Below are 19,751 nucleotides of genomic sequence, written 5' to 3' on the forward strand. Positions count from 1 at the left end.
AAACTCCATCTCTGGGGCATTATTACAGACTCTGAAGGAGGTACGCACTCTTCGACAAAACTTTGTCAGTTTACGTTTTGCGTAATTATTCGTCAGGAAAAAAAGTTCCGATTGTTTTGCATTTTCCCTTTTTGGCATTAACCACTGAAAGAAAAAATACAGCACATGTTATTCAATCTTTAATCCATAAAGAGAAGCTTTTAAGATATTTGCTTTGTGTCATGATGTTCTGAAAATTAGTTTAATGCACATATTTTATAGAGTAAGATAAAGGGAATAATATGGATCGAATCAAAGTGTACTTGAGACATGTAATATTTTGATGTGACTTGAGGGTTCCCCCTGAGCCCTATAAAGGTAGGGTAAATAAATAATGATTACGTCCCTGAAGTTACGTGGCAAGTTAGATAAAGAAATAGACAAGACAACGGAAAGGTTGTTAAAATACGTTACATGAGTCATTTAGTCATTATTGACACAAACAATGTGCTTTTAACAAGAATACACACAAGTGCCTATCATTATTATACGGGCGTCCTCGTTTTTCCCCCTTCTCTTTTGGCAGCAAGAAGCTTTCTTTTCTAACGAAGGGGACAGGAAATCAGCGACTAGCGGTTCGTCAGAGACGATGACTAATGATTACTATGCTAATCCAAATGAAGACGTTTACCACAAATTCTATCTGTCAATACTTCATTTCAATTCAGTTATCCAATATTGTGTCAAAACACAACGCTCTCTATCCAGTTAACACATCGTGAGTACTTCTGTTGACATGATATTATGATTTATTTGAGCCACATAAAGATAGACGGTGCAAATCAGAAAAAAAAATGACTCTTATGAGATGTTCCAGGAGAAGAAGAATAAAGATAACGTTAAAATTTATAGTTTTTCATGAATGCCGAAGATTTGAAAAATTGTAGTGAGCACAAAAACTCAAACCCAAAACACAAAGCTACAAAAGCACACACACACACTAGAATTAGAAAAGAAAATAGAAAAAGTGTGTCTCTTAAGAGAAGTGGAAGATGAAGAAGAATAAGGATAACTTTTTTTTTCAGTGATCTTTTTATTAATTCCATTTTCTTTGAAAATATAACAGTTTCAAAAAAATGCATATTATATACAGAACATTTTGTCATAAATGTTCATGCATGTACGAAACATATTCCATGAAAACAAGAATAATCATTCAATCCAGTCAATCAAGCAGGAAAAAAATAACGTTGAAAGCTAAAGCACCTACCCACACACACGCACACACACACCCACACCCCCACACACACACACACACACGCACACCCATCTCGCCCGGCCGAGCACACAATATTATGTACACCTAGACGCCGAGATAGATCCAAATTTAGAAATGCATATTACAAAGTAAAAAAAAAAATAGTGGAGGCAAAGGAAGAAAATTGATTAGCGACAGAAAATACTCCATTGAAACGTCATCCGAAATGGACCAATAAAAAGACTCAACTTTGAACCTAGAACCTTGAAGTGATAATCAATTTCAGTAGCTCCTTGGAACCATCCCGGGATGGTGAAAATGTCCAATGTCAGTTTGAGGCGGCATGGTGAACAAAACAAGACCCAGAGTAAATCTCACTTGTGTAGGCCCTACATTAAAAGTATTGTTTACCATTGGGAGCAGTGATTTCAAAAATGTTCGAGTTATGATGCAAATGTGTAGGTCAGTTGTATCACAAAACATCCTACCATATAAAAATTTCGCAATAAAGCCAAAAATATCAAGAGATATCAGTATTTCTCTCACTACACCATATCTGTAGACGGTTTAGTCTAGAAACAATTTTATTATAACTATTGTTCACATGTTGTATATTTAACAATACTTAACATTGATTATAATGATTGAATTGGCTGTTTCTATCCCTAACTCAAATTTTAGAACTATTTAAAGCACTAAAACTGGGTTTTTGTTTCATCTGCAAAGGGTAAATATCGCCTTTAAAAGGCAGCGTGCACAGTGCAACAAGAAAAACAAACAAACAAACAAACAAACAAATAAATAAACGAAAACATGCCTTCTCGCTTAATGTGCGACCAACAGCATGAGGCTGCATCACTCGGATGACTGGAAGAGCAGCCTCTCTGAATGTTAATGGGTTGGTAATCGCGACCACAGGGCCTGGCAGATGGTTCCAGGTTCTGACAGCTCGGGGGAAGAAAGGAAATTTGTACACATCTATGGTCGCTTTTGGGATTACGTACTTCAGTTTATGGTCATGTCTTCCAATGTAAGTAGCTGGAAAAATAGCATGTGGTTATGGTAGGCTAACTTGTCAGTGGTAGATCTTGTGAATGAGGGTGCACTGTGCAAGGAGACGCCGTGTGTGGAGACTATCCTAACCAAGAGCTGAGACCAGCGTTGAGGAAGATGTTGAATACCTGTAGTCTCCATGTACAAAGCGAGCACAGCAGTTATCTGCACCTGCTCGAGAGAGTTTACCATTGTTGCTGTATGCGGGCTCCAGGCCTCTGGTCTCTGGCAGTAGAGGTCGGGCAAGTGCAGTGTAAGCTCTGGCTTTCACTACCTTGGTACATGACGATAATGTCCTACGAAGATGTCCTAAGGTTTTGCTTTCTCTATGTCTGATGTTCTGGCAATGCTTGTTTCAGATTAAGTCATGAGTGATTATCATTCCTATAGGTACTTGTATTCTTTTGCCTTGGGTATAGGGTCCTTGTGGAGATGGTAGTGGAAAACAGAGGGATTACGCTCCCGAGTGATAGACGAGACAGCATACTTCTTTACATAGAAGCTCATAAGCCAGGTTGAGGACCAGATGGAAAACTGCTGGAGGTCTTGTTGCAGTTATGTGACGGTCTGACTTTGCATCTATTTCTCTGTAAATGGCATAATCATCAATAAAGAGGCGAATATTTGACTGGATATTATCTTGTGTGTCATTAATGAACAAGAGAAAAATAATGTGCACGAAGAAATGATCTCAAGTGAGAATTGCATTTCTCCGTTAATGTACTGTATACGAGCAAGTCACATTACACGTTTACAGGACATTACAGGATGTTTGATATTACACCGGATCTATTTCTTATGACCACGAACACTATGTATGGCATTATATTGAATTCTTATGTGTTTTTTTTAGCCTTTTCTATATACACTGATTGATTTTTTTTCTCTCCTGGACTAGTAAATCATGTTCATAGAAATGTTTTATGATACCTAAATGTAAGTTGGCAACATAACGTCTATTAGAACCATTGTTAGACAATTGTGCAAAGAATCCTGGAGCAGGGAGGTTTCTGTGCACGTAAAAATCCCCGTGGCCATTCGAATGGTGTAAAATTGACGCTGCGAAAAGGGGGGAGGGGAGAGATTTGAAGCTCTACTCTGAAAGTGAGAAATAGACAGTGTTTATCGGAGCAGTTTGTGTCTATCGTTGAAGTGATATGAATACTATCATGTTAAACACGCTGAACAACCGTATGTTAGCGGTGTCGGCAACTTTATCACATTCAGCTAATTAAAAAAGTACCCCATTCTCTTTGTGACAGCATTCCTTTTCAGATTATTTCCAACGAAGAGTTTACTATGGGAGGCTTCACACTGTCCCGAAGTTGACACAATATGGAATTTTCGATTCCGCACGAAGTTGGTCCCAAACTTTAATAGTAACACGCCAATCAACAGCAGACGCATAAACTATGTCTACACAGAGGATCACGTGATGACTCCTGAACCACACTATAGAAGGCTACACAAAGATGTGAATCTTTATCATAAAATCACATTTCGCAAGATCTTCGGGCTTTTCTTTGGCTTGCAAAAGATTTTGCTGCCGCTCACGAGGTTGCTTTCGCAGCCTGAGAAACTCAGTCGTCAGTCATACGACGGCTCACGAATGACGGGGAAGTTTCTACCATCACGACCAAATTTGAACATTCCCGTCATTGTGTGTCCATCTTTGCTCAATGTCGGAGCACTAACGCATACAATAATGAATTACGACGCCATGACGGTCATAGTGTGTTATTCCGAAGGTTCGTTATCCCGAAATGAAATCAGGTTCGTTTTCCCAAAGGCTCGGTTATCCGAAAATGTGTGTTTTTTTTTTAACCATTTTCGAATGATGGCACCGTATAATATATTATTTTTGGCCTAAAGAACCTTCGGATTAACGAACCATATTTCATTTTCGGATTCACGAACCTTCGGAAAAAACGAACCTTCGGAATAAGGCCACAAGTGCTCAGAATAACGAACCCTGTTTCATTTTATTTTCTGATTTAACGAACATCTAAGTATACGAAATTAGTGTGTTTAGGAAACACAAACCTTCGTATTAACGAACATTAAGCCTACTTCGTTTTCGGATTAACAAACATTCGGAATAACGAACATCACGACGTCGACTTTTATCAAGCTTTCTGAGCGATCCATGTCGTCTGAAACAGGGTCGACTGTCTGAAACAAGCAAAGTTTCGGCATCTATGCTCTATGCATATTAAATAAGGACACTTTCTTAACTTTTCGCACACACACACACACACACACACACACACACCAAAATCACACTTGTTGAATCTCGAATGGCCTAAAAATGCCTGTGAATTCACAAAGCTACTTCAAAGCTATATCATGCATGGACTATGCAATTTTTTAAAAGTGTGCAAGGAAAAATGTGACACAGGGAAGTAACACGAACAGACATCCAACACTGAACACATTTTGACACGTACAAGTGCAAGGTACTGCTGTTTCGCAATTGTTTTAGTTCGTGGACTGTAGAATTCAAACCATGGGTTTTGTTTTTACCACCTTTTTGAATGCGGGTCTTAAAGTCTGCATATATACACGTTAAATTGTAACTGCTTCGAAATGAGTGACTGTATGGTCATTTCATGTAGGTAGTAAAACAAAACAACGCTTCATAAGTACCATCACAATAGCAACTAAGACATCATGTTTCTGTGTATGGTACATTTTGCTAATGTCAGGTGTGTTAAATTGTCAACGATTTTGTCTGTTCCTTTAAACGACAAGACATTTCCAAAAATCGTGAACATGAACACGATTAAGGAAATAAAGTCTACGTTCACTCATGTTGATCAAAAAATGCAACGGCGAAACATTTATAGATACTATCAAGATACTAAGATATTACGAATTAAAAATGATAATAAGAGGATGTAAAAATCGCTACTGACGATAGTAATAGTGATGATGTCATCACACATTACTATGATCACACACCATTGCTTACCAAGGTAGCCAGTATTCGCGTTGCAGTTCCCAAGGCACCAACCAATGCCAGCCGTTGCTATATATTACCGCAAAATTACCAGGTATCAACTAAAACACCTAAATCTGCAGTTTGACGATGAAAATAACAACAAAAACCTCAAACAAACATTATGATGACAAGTCATCGGACAAGCTGATTCATACTGCAAAAGTAATCTGCTGAACTTTGGAGCTTAGTAACAACGATGTTCGAAAGGTGAATGCATGAGCAGAAGCTAAGTTTTGCTCAGACCGATGGCGTATGCTCCAGTCTCCAAAGTTCAGCAGGTCTTAATTGCATGATTTGTTTTTCTTTGTTTGAATCACCACTGTAACATAATTTAATCTGAACGTGCCTGTTTCGAACCTGGTAGCTACAAAAAAACGGACAATACTGAATTTGGAAGACGCACCATAGCTTAAGCACTCGCAGCATATCTGATATAGACAACAGCACTGCGAGGTAAGCCAAAAGAAATAAACAAAAATAAGCTAACTAAAACACACACACACACACACACACTTGTACACACACACACGCACACACACACACACACACAAATATTTGAGCACGATAACATTTAATGACACATTCGAAGAGCAAACTAATACAAAAGAGAAAAAGGACGACATGATGTATTTTGCCATTTTTGCTATTCATTTCATGTAAGAGATTTTGCAACCTTGGGCGTAAAATTTAGAAATTCATCATAATTTTGCTGTCCTTGTAGTACAATTTACACCATCTTATACATGTTTATATATGTGTATATACTATATATCATATATAGATATATATTATAACATAATTCTTCAATGGAAGGTAGACGTTTATGGATTCTCATGTATATTTTTTTCTCTATGGCCAAATGTCCTAATGAAATGAATGGGTAGTGTTAACAATACTCATTCCGAGAATAGGTAATTCAAATAAAGTTTGTAATGCAATGAGCACGTTCCACAGAGATAACCAAGATTGTTTGTCAAAGGTCGGAGTGATCTACTGAAACAAAATTTGGTGTGACGTAAATTTATGTTTCGATAATTTTGAAAAAGATAAATCATCACGAAACTGGAACGTGTGCATTTTGTTTTTGTCGTTGAGAGTTGTAATCAAATCAATTGCTCGTTCGCATGACTCTATATCTCGTGTTATTTTCGCTCCATCAGAAATGATGAGAACTAGTTACATCCAGGGATGTTTGTGCTGTATCCAGTGACAACTAATAAACTGAGCGATTTAAGGAAGAGTCGGAAGGGTGATGGAGAGGGGGGTAAGAGTGCTCTTCTCAAGTAACTCTTCAAGAGCGATAATAGGGTCTCCACATGTCTCCGCCCTACACGGTATCGCCTAAATGGCGTTATTCCCCAGGTCGGAAGGTCATCATTACCAGCCCAGTTCCGCCCAACGGATTTACGTGGGACCTGCGAGGATGATTCACCAATAGCAGCCCGTGTGCACGTTCACTCTCACCCCACCCCCTCCTTACTGTATCCACCTGTATCTTCGACATACTTTGCACCCACTTAACCCCTCTGTCCACCCGTCCCCTTTTCACTCCCTGGTTATCGCTGTCCTTGTTTTCCTTATACCAATCCCCTGTGTCCAAACGTGAAACTAATTCGGGCTTATGACGTAAATATCTACCTTTAACTCCGTCAACATCACGTTCTCCTTCATTGACGCATGGACCCAACCACTAATCCATGGTCGACGTACAAGGATTTTCATGTGTAAACTCATAGGGTTTGAAGAAACCAAGAGGACTCCCGACTGCATCCTTCTTAGTCCGGCCTTCCATATTAAACAGAACAGAGTTATCAGGGTTTTCTCTCTTCCCAAGACATCAAAAGAGGCCGTACTGCAGTGGACTTGTGTTCAACAGGAAAAAGACACTAATACTGTGATCACCTGAAATTGATAAGCGACAATGCTTCGATTAGCCATCTTCGCCGTCCTTACCGCGGTCGTAAGCGCCTGCCCGTTCGGGTGGTCGCAGTCCGGTAGCTCATGCTACCGTATCTCCAACAAGCCCGACACGTGGGTTGGAGCTGCACGAGCTTGCAGCCGCTTTAGTTCTTGCGCGTCCGGTTTTGCCGGTCACCTCGTGGCCATCACGACGCACTTCGAGAACCAGCAGGTCATGGACGTCCTCAACTTCAACAACATGGCACACAACGAGACATGGCTCGGACTGAGGACCCTGGCGGGACCCGTAGCTTGGGAGAGTGGTGAAGCGCTAAACCCTGCCCTGAGGAACACCTGGCACGTGAGTAGCCTATGCTTTGAACAGTCAATAACGGTGGTGGGGTTAGTTGGGGATCAAAGGTTGACTGATAAGGAAAATAACATGTTGTAAACATGAAGAAATGACTTGCGAGAGAATAAACCCGTGCACATTGTTAGGAATAGGCCTATATCGCTCTTACTTCTTTTTGTCTTCACTGCTATTGCCGATGAATTTGTATTGAGGCTTTGATATTTGAAGGGTGTGGAATATTAAGAATACGAGGATGAGTTCTTTTAGTTAATGTTTCCTCTGTGTTGAATAATCGAGCGTGGTCTGCTTATGATGATACCGATATTATGGGCATACAAATTTAACCGCTGCAGCTTATAGACCCCGTTTACAGTGCAGGGCCGGGCCGAGCCGCGGCCGGGCCCGGCCTCAATTGCGGTACTCGGCCCGTTAATTTTGTCCGTTTACAGTGCCGGGCTCGGCCCCGGCTTTTAATTAAAACCTTTCATAATTTTGTCGTAATGGCGCTCTGCTTGTAAACAAACGACTATTATTGGGAGCGCGCCGGTCGCAATTTAGTACCGCATTTGGCCCAGTTTGCGTTTACAGTGAGAAAAGGCCGGGCTCGGCCGCTCCGAGACTACCTCCAGAGCTTGGTCTAATGCGCGGCCGATTTTGATACCGCATTTGACCTTTTGCGCGTTTACAGTGAAATGAAGGCCGGGCTCGGCTGCGGCCGAGCCCGGCCCTTTCACTTGCTGTAAACTCACTAAGAAAATGAAATAAATATCAATCGGAAAAGCTTTCATTAGGTCTATTTAATCAATGACGTAACAAGGGAATGTCTGTAAACTCATGAGCCAAGAATGCATCGTGATGAGGACTTATTTTACCGTATTCAAATGTTTGGGTAGCTTTGGCAATGAATGATTTACATTGCTCACAAGTTACGAAGTTTCCAACACGTATCCCCATACATTCATTCAAAATAACAAGCTGTAATACTCTTTGAATCATTCAAGCGCTTAAGACAATGTAACACAGGACGGGGGGGGGGGGGGGTGGGGGAGATAATGGCAAAACAATACAAAAGAGCAAATAATCCCAGATTCGTAAGGTTGATTTGAATGCTATGATTTTACATCGACAACGACAAAAATCTGCACACTGCAGTCGTTCAGAAATCACAATTGCCCAACGACAGAATCAGTATTGGATAACAATCAGCCGATTTGAAAGTTCTTCAAAATATCAGTGCTCAACACTCCTGGTTATCGATGGTGACATTATTGCCGTATCGCCGTCCCCAAATTTAACACGTCTTCCTGTGTGCCTATATCTCTCATCGCAGGAACAGCAGGGGTACCTGAGCTAAAAATAATGTTTCTCAGTTTGTCCTCGTTGTCAATGGTCACTAACATTCATAACCTCGCTGTTGCCAATTTGCCTTCGACTGCAAGATTGCCGGAAATGATATCTAGGTCAACCATGTCTTAAGACATTCAAACAAATATCATACAAGATCAGTGTCAAAAGTCTCCAATGTTGGTCAACAAGTATAAAGATCTTTCTTTATATTATTCATTTACGCCCTCCGTGAATTTGAGCTTTAACTGTGGTTTCCAGGTTATCAGCAAGATCCTGTTTCAATGGGTCTGAAATGTATACATCTAATCTGTAAATTTCAGCATCATATTTATCAGATTCAAGGACTCGGATAATTTCTGTCGTCGGCTTTGATGTTTATGTTTAACGAGCCTATACTTTAGAACTTTGGTATTCATGTTTTAAACCATTTCCTTCACGTTTACTTAATATATCATGTTAGCGTACTTTGCATCTTAAGTGAATATAACAGAGTATGAATAGTCAATTGACTATTGCCACCCTTTCTACATTTGATATGAACATGTTTTCATTATTTCATGTCTGCCTATGGTCTTCTTCTAGGTCTGCGTGTGAAATCTATTTCCCTACTGTGTTTTCCCGCATTGCCATTACGGTCTATCATTCAAGGATCATGTCATTTCTTAATTTTACTACCCAATTTTGACACTCCCTTTTGACGTGAAAAACAACAACAACAACAGCAACAGCAACAACAACAACAACAACTGTTACTAGAATCCCCTTAGGCTCTTGTCAAATGGCCACATCTTGTTTCATGTATTGCTTCTTGAGCATCATTGTAGAATAGGCCTACCATATTACATTTTAAGAATTTTTTCTCTCGTCACCAATTTATCTATACTCGCTAACTTAACACACATCTTCGTTATCTGCTTATCATTTTGTATTATCTGCACCATAACCTGTGCAAGTACATGAGGACCAGACTAATTTCGATATCTCTTTTTTTCTTTCTCAATCGATCGATCGACGCATGCTCTCACAAACGTCAACACCCATCAACCTTACATCCGGTCTCCATGGGGGCTCCACAACGTCTCCATAACGCAGCCTGGCAATCCAAGGAGAGGCTACAACATGTGCACCGTTGCGCTTCGGGGCAGATGGGCGTCCAGGCCCTGCAACTCTCGTCGGTATTACGTCTGTGAGATGGGTGGAGACCCGGCCCCACCTGCTATGCTTCTGAGCCAAGGCGTGAGCCCGGAGGATATCTTCTGAGGACTACCACGCCCTAAGAAGTGCCACGCCCTAAGTGAGCATCATTCTCGAGGGAGCGCCACGCACTAACGGAGCGCCATATGCCCGCTGGGTTCATCAAGGGACGTGATCTATTCTCTTTTAGAACAAATGTTAGAAACTAGAACAGCTAATGCTAAGTAGTTGAGTTTGTTCTATAGCAACAGATCGATATCAAGAGAAGAGATCCAATATCGGCACTGACGAAACGAAGTCAGAAAACCATGTCCACGACTGGCTATATTTAGAAAGCATCGGATGCAATTTGAAACTGAGCTTGAAATGCATTGGTGCCTTTCTGGGTCATATTTGTGTATTGGAATATAGAAATTTTCCCTATCTTCCTACTCGTTAAGATTGGGCCACCTAAATTCGTCCTCACTGTCAAAAAAAAAAAAAAAAAACCCAGAAAAATAAGGGGAGTGATTTTATGTAGAATTTTTTTGTCTTAATATTGTCTAGGATTGGCAATGCTCTTTAACCTTTTTGATTTCAAAATACAGTCAAACCTGTCTGTAGCGGTCACCCAAGGGAGACAAAAAAGTGTCTGTTATAGACAGATGGCTGCTGCAGACAGGGTCTCTGACATGGCTTTTCTCTGGGGGATTGTTTATACATGTAGTGGCCGTATACGGCAGGTGGCCGCTATAGACAGTTGACCGCTAAGGCAGGTTTGACTGCAGTTAAAATGTTGAGCTTTGATTAATATGCCGAAGAATTCATGTTTACCGACGATATTCTCACGTATTATTCATTGAATGATGACTGGGTTAATAGCATCACCATCAGGAGAATCTTCATGATGCCAAGTTACAGAATTTGACTAGCTTTTCACGTGCCAAATGTTAACAGTTTTGTCTCCAATACGGATATTTCCCCCAAGGGCATGAAATATAATGCGGGTGAGTAATCATGCTGCCAAATCCATAGACATCATTCCTGCCAAAAATCAGTATAGATCGATTGTTTTTACTGCATGATGAAATGTCGAAAGTTTTATTTATGTGGTTATATTTGTATTGTACTGCAAACTTATAAGTTGTAGAGTTTGATGTAATAAAAGATAATGGAACGATGTAAAGTTGACAGATGCTCGTTTGACGTTCGTTTCTTTCTCTTTTCTTTTAAGTTGCCTTAACATACGTATATTTTCATGGATGATTTTTCTGGAAGTTCTCCGTCTGAGTTTAGAAAATGTTTTCTCTGGATAAATTGGCTTTAATCACATTTTACACAATGACATTAATCTGAAAATGGCAATATTCAAGCTTCTGGCAGTGACATTTTCAATCAGTTAAACTTAAAGTTTCCAGTCCTAAATCTCCAGAGAACGTAATAATGAAAAAAGCAAAACAATTTTCATGGCCACTCACATAATAGTTTAAGGAGAGAAGAGAGAACTGGAAATGATGAGTGTAAATGGAAGTGAGAGATAGCCTTGTATGTTTTTAGACTGCTAGAGTTGAAGTTGGACAATGACTATGAGGAAACTCTCAAACAGAAAATATAAAATTGCCAGTACTTGAGTTTGATAACTTAACAGAATTGATTGTTACAGACATGAGCGAGCAAGTAAACAAAATAAATCGCCAGAAGGAAAACGAAAAAGGATGAAACAAATTCATGAATTATGTGCACCATTGCACTCACAGACTTCGATATCGTTGTCATGTGAATGATCAAAAGGATTCGAAGTCTGAAGCTGAAGCTCAATAATTGAAGAAAGTGTTGTGTAGAAATGGTTGTATGTGTATACACAAGTGCGTGTCTGTTTGTATGACTTTGTTTGTTTGTGGGTAGGTGGTGTTGTAAGCTCCTGCTGATGCTCTTAGGCTCAAAGACATATTAAGACGGAACGATTTGATATAAGTCAGGTTAATAACGAGGAGGAATGATAAGAATTTCCAGTGAGTCATTTAAACGTGACCGTCCTCGAGGAATTATTTTTATCCTGTTTCCTTTGACATATTTTTTTTTCTTGTTATGAAAACGCCGAAAAGTATTTTTGAAAAGCTGCAAGCGAAATAGCAGCGCGTTTCCTTTTTAGTCTCATTTGGTTTTTGAATAGTAGACATTGAAAGAAAGAAGTTTAATGACAGTTCCAGGAAATACATCAGAAGGACAGCTATTTTCGCTAGAAATTATGATTAGTATGAAAGGCTGCGCCTTAAAGTAGACTGCCATGAGATGCAAAGGGCACATATAATTATACTTACACGTCACACCAGGGAGGTGAGTATCATCTTCCTGATCATACACTGTCAGACATATAAGATAATAGAGGGATATAAGATAATTTAAGGGAGTCTGTCCTATTAGGACCATTATTTCCAGCTTCAGTGGATATTGTTTGCACATGAGCGTGGCCTTTACGTATAATCAGTGATAATGGTAGATGGTCATCATTCTCACTAAAATAAATCATTATCATTAATAATCTTGATAATATTACATGCTTCAGGAAGGTCTCGCATTATTAGGCTCCAACGACGGTGTATAATGCTGATTGCTTCCTGAATTTCTTCTTTCCGTATTTAGAAAACAATTCGAAAAATTCATTTGTAAAGTGGTTTGCTTTGTGCTTTTTAAATCGCTGGTGATCAGTTTGACAGAGAGAGTGTTAAATGGGTTGTAGATGATTTTTGTCTTGTTTTATTTTTCTGTGAAAAAAAGAAATGTTCTCACAAACGTACACCTATATACTTTTATATACAAATTTATCACAAGACGAGCTATATCCATTTTTCTTACGTTGAGACATTTGTGATTAAAGCTGCTAAAAACAAAGAAAATAATAAAAAAAAAATACAGGATATTTTGATCATAACTTCTAGGATATTCCATGTTATATTACAGTGAGGTATTACTGGACAGGTTTAATTTTGCTCTATCTGATGATGGACTTATTTCGAAATGTTTAGAAATGGTGTTTAGCTCACGTTGCAATAAAACTCTCCATATATATTATACCTAAATTGTATATGTATGTTTGGTTATGTATATATATATATATATATATATATATATAATATAATATATGTATATATATATGCATAATATTATACATGTAGACATATATTTGTCTATTGATTTATCTATACACATATACATTCACCCCCGCCTCCAAGACTCATCAAACTATCTCATATGCACTTTATCATTCGAGACCTGTCTATCCCACCATAAGCTCAGATTTAGACGATGATGCTGTAGTCATGTGTTTTTCGGTCTTCAACCACATTAAAATACGAGGTTGAGGCCTCTATATCAGTCATCAGGAATGTGGAAAATCTTTTGAAAAATAAGTGTCATAACAGTTCCTCCCTCCTCGTAATTCCAGCTTAATACTCTCATGGGAATGCCCCTTATACACGAACTTCAGCAATTAACTCATTAGCTTTTTGGAGTTTTGTGTTTAGTTATCGTCATATCCAGATATCGGTATACTTTTGAGATGTATTTTAGAGGGCGCTTTCGCCGGCTGCGGCCTCACAGATGAAAGAAATTGAGCTGTGACATTGGTTAGTTTATTAACCCGAGATTCTACTCTAATACCAATGAGTGATTTCCAATATTCTTAAGTGAAACTTATCAATTTCTATCGCATAACGTGTGGCGCCTTTTTCTTGTACCTTTTCATTCTCTGTGTATAACTAATAGTGCTTTATGGCGTGAAGTACTGTCATTATATTTCACTTAATTATGCAATATCTTAAAATCGGTCATTCAATGACCATATATACATTCAGGTGCCTCTTCAATAAAATTTAACACACTAAAATAGTCAGGAAACCTGAACAGAAAATTACATTATGAGAATTTTTGCTCGCTTTTTTTTTTTTAATACACATTCACACCATACAATTGAAACGAAAACACGAAAGCACAATAGATAAGGAATGATCGTATAGAATGGACATGTCATGGTTATGGTCACTGAAAGGAAAATTTACCCCAAGTATACATGAGGATTTAATGACATAAGTTTTACACATCAGTAAAAATTGAAGGAAAGTAACTTACGCAGAAGTTAAACTGATACCAGGAATCAAAATCAGTAATATGTAAGCAATGCATCCTGGGATGTCTTTCATTCTGTCGACTCAAGCGCTACTGCCTTCAGGGGCGGATCCAGGAATTCCGTAAAGAGGAGGCGCATTTACAAAATTAAAGGGGGCGCACGCGCCCCCATTTTTTTCTTTATATATCTATTTTGTTTTAACAAAAAATAAAGAGGGGGTGCGGGCCCGGTGCGCCTCCCTCTGGATCCGCCATTGACCTTTAATCCCGCACATGATGAAGCAATAATACGGATCCTACACGACATCGAGCAAATCACAATATTTCTCAAACATATCCGCCCCTGCCTAGAGAGAGAGAGAAAAAACAAACAAGAACAACAAAAGTAACAAATTGCCAGTGACAGTATGCCAAACCTCTAAGTACCGTGGCAACATTATTTATCTATAGCAATTGGATGGAAGTCAAGATGGGCTATATAAAGCTTTTTTAAGTTGACTTTGCGCCAGCAGTGAATTATAAAGCATGTGTCTACTCTCGGAATAGCCTTATTTATCACATGCGAGGTGCAACGAGAGGTCGAAGGTGTTTGGAATGGTTTTTTTTTTTTCTGGCACGGGCACACACACTTTTTGTTTTATGATATTCTTTATTTGAATTTTATTCGATATTTAAGTCTCATGTTCACAATGAAATTGATATGAACAAAAATAAGCAGCTGTATTCTTCTCTCGTGTGTTGCTAAATCACATTTCTTTAGACAGGTACAATATTTTTGAGGGTTTTTTGGTTGCAAATCATACCATGTATAAAAAACAAAAACAAAAAAACAATCGACATAAAGGGCTTCATGAATCTCAGAAAAAGCTATCTGATCAACTTAATCAAGCCAATCCATATTTGCTTCATTACACAAACACTTTTGCTGCTAAATCACCTTGTTTTTTAACATACTTTTTTTTTTTTGCAGAGCTTACCATATATACAAAAATCATATAAAATCCATCTATAAACGCGTCTTTGACGATCAATTAATACTGCTCATTCACTCATAACATGTTATGTGTCTGTCATATGAGAAATGTTATTAAAAACAAACCTATTGTATTGGCCTACTTATTTTTATTACTGCGTATGTTTTCATCGGGCATGTCCCGGTGAGAGGCATGAAGAAACATGGAATTACTAGGTGCTTTGTGCAGATTTGGTAACGTCCAAGGGAGAGCAAAGAATAAGAAATTTATCAAGAAAACATTTTCTGTTTATATCTCGCTCAGGAAGTCCCGAACGAAACAACTTTAAGGCTTGGCAAAATGACACTCTCACGCCTACGTTCACATGACTAGCTAAATGACTAAAAGAACCAATAAAAAATAAAAAAATAAAAAATCTTTCCGCTTGAAATACTGACATCATGTGGTCATCATTAGCATCGTTTCCGGGAATAACTGTATAACGCTGTCTTTTAAACTTTTTCTGAAGAAGCCGCAGGTTATAAAGACTGAAGAAAAGAAAAAACAAAAAACAAAGTGAGGTGGAAACTCTTAATCATTATTGCGAAGGGCATGGCGTGGGTGTAGCCTGTCATCTCTGAAGATAGATGATTTCGTGCTTGAAATGACCGTTAAAGAGACAATGTACCTCATGTAATATGAATGTATAAATATTTCTCTGTGTGTGTAGTTTGTCATCACCGATCATTACTTAACCTGACGTTATTATCACATCCGATTTCATATTCTATTCATTGATTTTAAACTACTATCTTTCCTACAACCAGAAATAACATCAACAGCAGTTTCATTATTATCTGAAAAGACATACAGAAACGAATACCCCCCCCCAAAAAAAAACAACAACAACAACAACAACCAACCAAAAACAAACAAACAAACAAACAAACAAACCTAAGATCCCTTGGGTTAGGAAAAGAAAGACTTGACAAAAAGAAAAAGATCTAGGAAAAAGGAAGAAGAAATATTCCAATTAATAGAGGGAGGAGAACAAGAACAAAAAGATAATAACCATTAGAAGATTATGCTATTTAATCCCTTTTTCTTTCCATGGAAACAAAACAGTTCGTCAACAACTACGATGGAGTCTCCTAGAGTCCGTTGTTTTGAGAGGTGCCGTTTGAGGATGTTCGCATTAAGGGCGGAAGATCCAAGGCTGAAAATAGTAACCAGTCTTGTCGTCACGGATGACAGCTTAGCAAGAGGGGAGATATCTAACTTTTTGCGGCAGAGGTTGAGAAAATGTCAAAGCTCAACGACTTAAAGGCAGTAGCCATCGTGTCCACACCCTACAGACATGGCCAAATTTAGCCTATATATAAAGATGACAACCTTCATGTGATCTTATTATTCAATATCATTTATTCGATATTATCAAAGAGCGTTTTAATATCGAAATCAAAAATCCTGATGAAAGCTGCAGTTCAGTTGGAGTTTTTAATAGAATGTTTGAATACTGAAACTAAGACGTTCTGATATTACATAGAAGGCGCGCTTTTTAGTTAAAATCATAGATCCCTGTCTTTTTCTATATCAATTGATCATTTAACAATCGTATAAAAAAAAGTGAAGGTTTCGTTCTTAATCATACGATGAGAATACTGCTCGACTTGGAAACAAAGTAAATGTATTCTTTGTCAGAAGTTGAATCAAACTAATATGTCTCCCTATCAGTAACCTCCACAACTGTCATTCACAGTTATTTCACCAGTGTTTCAGTTGCACTTTCAGTAAGTTTTATTTCTCCACTTGTACAAAATAGAAAAAAAAATCAGTATGACAAAATAGAAAATAAGTATGATAAACACAAGTCATCCAAATATAAACAAAAGCTATCAATATACAAATATGTTTGTAAATGGTACGTATATTCATGGCATATCTTAGAGTATGCAAGTGAAGGAGACCGTTATCTAGAAGCATATCTCGTGACTTGGGTAACGGCCTCCAGATATTATGGCTTGAAACAATTTTCTCTCTCTCTCTTTTTTTTTAACTGAAGAAACAGAACACATATACACATACAATAAATAACGTAAAACTTTCAAGTATTATCAATGTTATTTTACCGAAAAGGACAATACATTGGGGATAAAACAGGACAGAAACGAGAACAAGGGACAAAAATAAGGGGGTACATGAATAGGAAAAATAGAGAGAAGAGAAGAGAAGAGAAGAGAAGAGAAGAGTAAGGAGAAAAGGCTATAGTATAACGTGTTCTGGAGTGTCTGTTTGTTTCTCAAGTCCCCTATGTTTGAAGAAGTTTTGAAATAAAAAGCAACAACCGAAAAATAAGTGTAACAGGTGAACCTTGATTACCCTGAAAGATATGATGTTGAACAAATTTGTGATAATGTGTGGCACAAAATTTTACTCGTTGTCCTTACCAAATGTTGTCATCATTTGTCATATTGAAATGCTAGCAATATGCTTTGACAAATAACGTTATTATTTGAGAACGTGTGCATCCTCGTGTGTGCGTGTAACCTAGAATTGTGCACATGTTTGATAGCCATATGTTCAATAATGACATGCACTAATCATCACTGGAAGTAGTTGCGCAATGTTTAAGCATCTTATCAATCTGTGCTGTAAAATTCCGAGGGGTAACTCTATCAAACAACCTGTCACGCATTGACACCGCCATGGCACGAAAAAGGATGTCGTTAATTAAGTATCTTCATCTACACCTTGATTCCTGAAACCATCATCTGGCAGACGAAAAGTCTTCTTCCAAGTCACTAAAAAAAGTAATACAGTCTTCTAAAGAGATAAATTGTGAAGATAAGGCCGTATCTTTTTAAGCACCACTTGCAATGTTTCAATGTATCAGTTGATGTGTAGGCACACCTTTATCATTGTTCACATGCATCTTTGTAGAATGAACTGTTTTCACTGTTATTGTTGTTGTCATGTATGTGTGTGTGTGTCTGTGTGTGTGTATGTGTGTGTTTTAGAAATGAAGGTATAGTTTGATTGAAAAATACAAACTTCCTACATGACCACAGTGTCTTCAAAATCACAGTTATATAGCTGATACGAGAGTTAGTTTACACATAATGCATTTTTACTTAAAGGGGCCCTGAGATCTAAATGCATGTTGATTAGTGTTGGTTTATGATACCCTCAACATCACTTTTGCGGTAAAACAAATATCTAGAAACATTTCATATATTTCTAACTATTTTTCTTCAGATTACTTGGGAACGCCCACAAAAAAAAAAATCCTTCCAAACCAATCAATATTAATATTCTTGAGATGACCTCATCTGTCAATCATTGCTAAAGTACTGAAATGTTTAACAAAAGACATGGGAATGCACCTTCCTCTCGACTCAGCATAACTTGCATGTTTCTGTAATATTAGTGTGACTAACAAAAGACATGGCGAGGGAACATGCAAGTTATGTTGAGTCGAGGGGAAGGTGCATTCCACTGTCTTTTATTAAACATTTTAGTACTTTAGCAATGATTGACAGATGAGGTCATCTTAAGAATATTAATATTGATTGGTTTGGAAGGATTTTTTGTGGGCGTTCCCAAGTAATCTTACGAAAAATAGAAAAAAAAATATCGTTAAAGATATATGGAATGTTTCTAGATGTTCGTTTCACCGCAAAAGTGATGTTGAGGGTATCATAAATCAACACAAATCAACGTAATATGGATTTCAGGGCCCCTTTAATGTTACCATGCTATCATAAAATAAACGTCTAGATGCTTTCCATTATTGATGGTTGAATTCACAGAAATCTGTTATCGGCATACATGATGACCTCAATATAAAACTGCAGTCGTAGATAATCGGCAAAGAAAACGAGAAATAAGAAAGCTTTGTAAGCAAACTTGACTGAGAAAACGCAGATTAAATCCAATACGAAAACGTATGTTATACTGAGATTTCCAACCCAAGTGAAATATGATAAACAGTTTCCAATATTACCACAAATTTTATTTATTTTTTGTTGTAAAATATCTCTACACACATACCATTTGCCTCCGTTATCGTTCAAAAAAAAAAAGAAGAAAATGCAGGGAAGACGTTATTAGGGGGGAAAAACAAACAAGCAAACAAAACACCAACAAGAACTTAAGCGGGGGAAAACTGATGAGAAAAGAGGGTAAAAAGGAAATCAAGAATCCTAACCTTCCCCAGGAATTACGAGAGTTACATAGAAAAGCTGATTACTTCTGTGGGCGAACGTTAGAGCTTCATAAGCTATATATGAAGAAAAAAAAATAGGGCCTTGACATAAGACTATAATCATTTATCTGCGATACCATGCAGCGGCTAGGGTGTCACCAAAATTAAGAAACCTTTAAAAGCTACGATAGGGCGACATGTGCTTTCGACGTGTCACATCCCGTTATCCGGCCAATGATGCCGGGATGAAAAATAAGTTGAGACCGGAGATGTTGGAGTTAACAGGTTACTTCGATGCCATTTATCCCTAACTTTGGATCCACACCTGTTTCTAGCCCTCGTAAGAGCGGAAGGATCCGCGAAAATCTATTTACACTTTGAAGTCTTACGTGCATTACATGCTAACC

General features: G+C 38.1%; 1 protein-coding gene across 1 annotated transcript; it reads left to right on the forward strand.

Moving 5' to 3' along the window:
- Positions 1-7,212: 7,212 nt before the first annotated feature.
- On the forward strand, positions 7,213-10,149 carry LOC140228507 (snaclec coagulation factor IX/factor X-binding protein subunit B-like). The gene is made up of 2 exons (XM_072308739.1): positions 7,213-7,551; positions 9,982-10,149. Exons 1-2 carry the CDS (start codon positions 7,213-7,215, stop codon positions 10,147-10,149), a joined length of 507 nt encoding a protein of 168 aa, XP_072164840.1.
- Positions 10,150-19,751: the final 9,602 nt, after the last annotated feature.

Source organism: Diadema setosum, chromosome 5 (genome assembly GCF_964275005.1).
Source record: "Diadema setosum chromosome 5, eeDiaSeto1, whole genome shotgun sequence".
NCBI classification, from domain to species: Eukaryota; Metazoa; Echinodermata; class Echinoidea; order Diadematoida; family Diadematidae; genus Diadema; species Diadema setosum.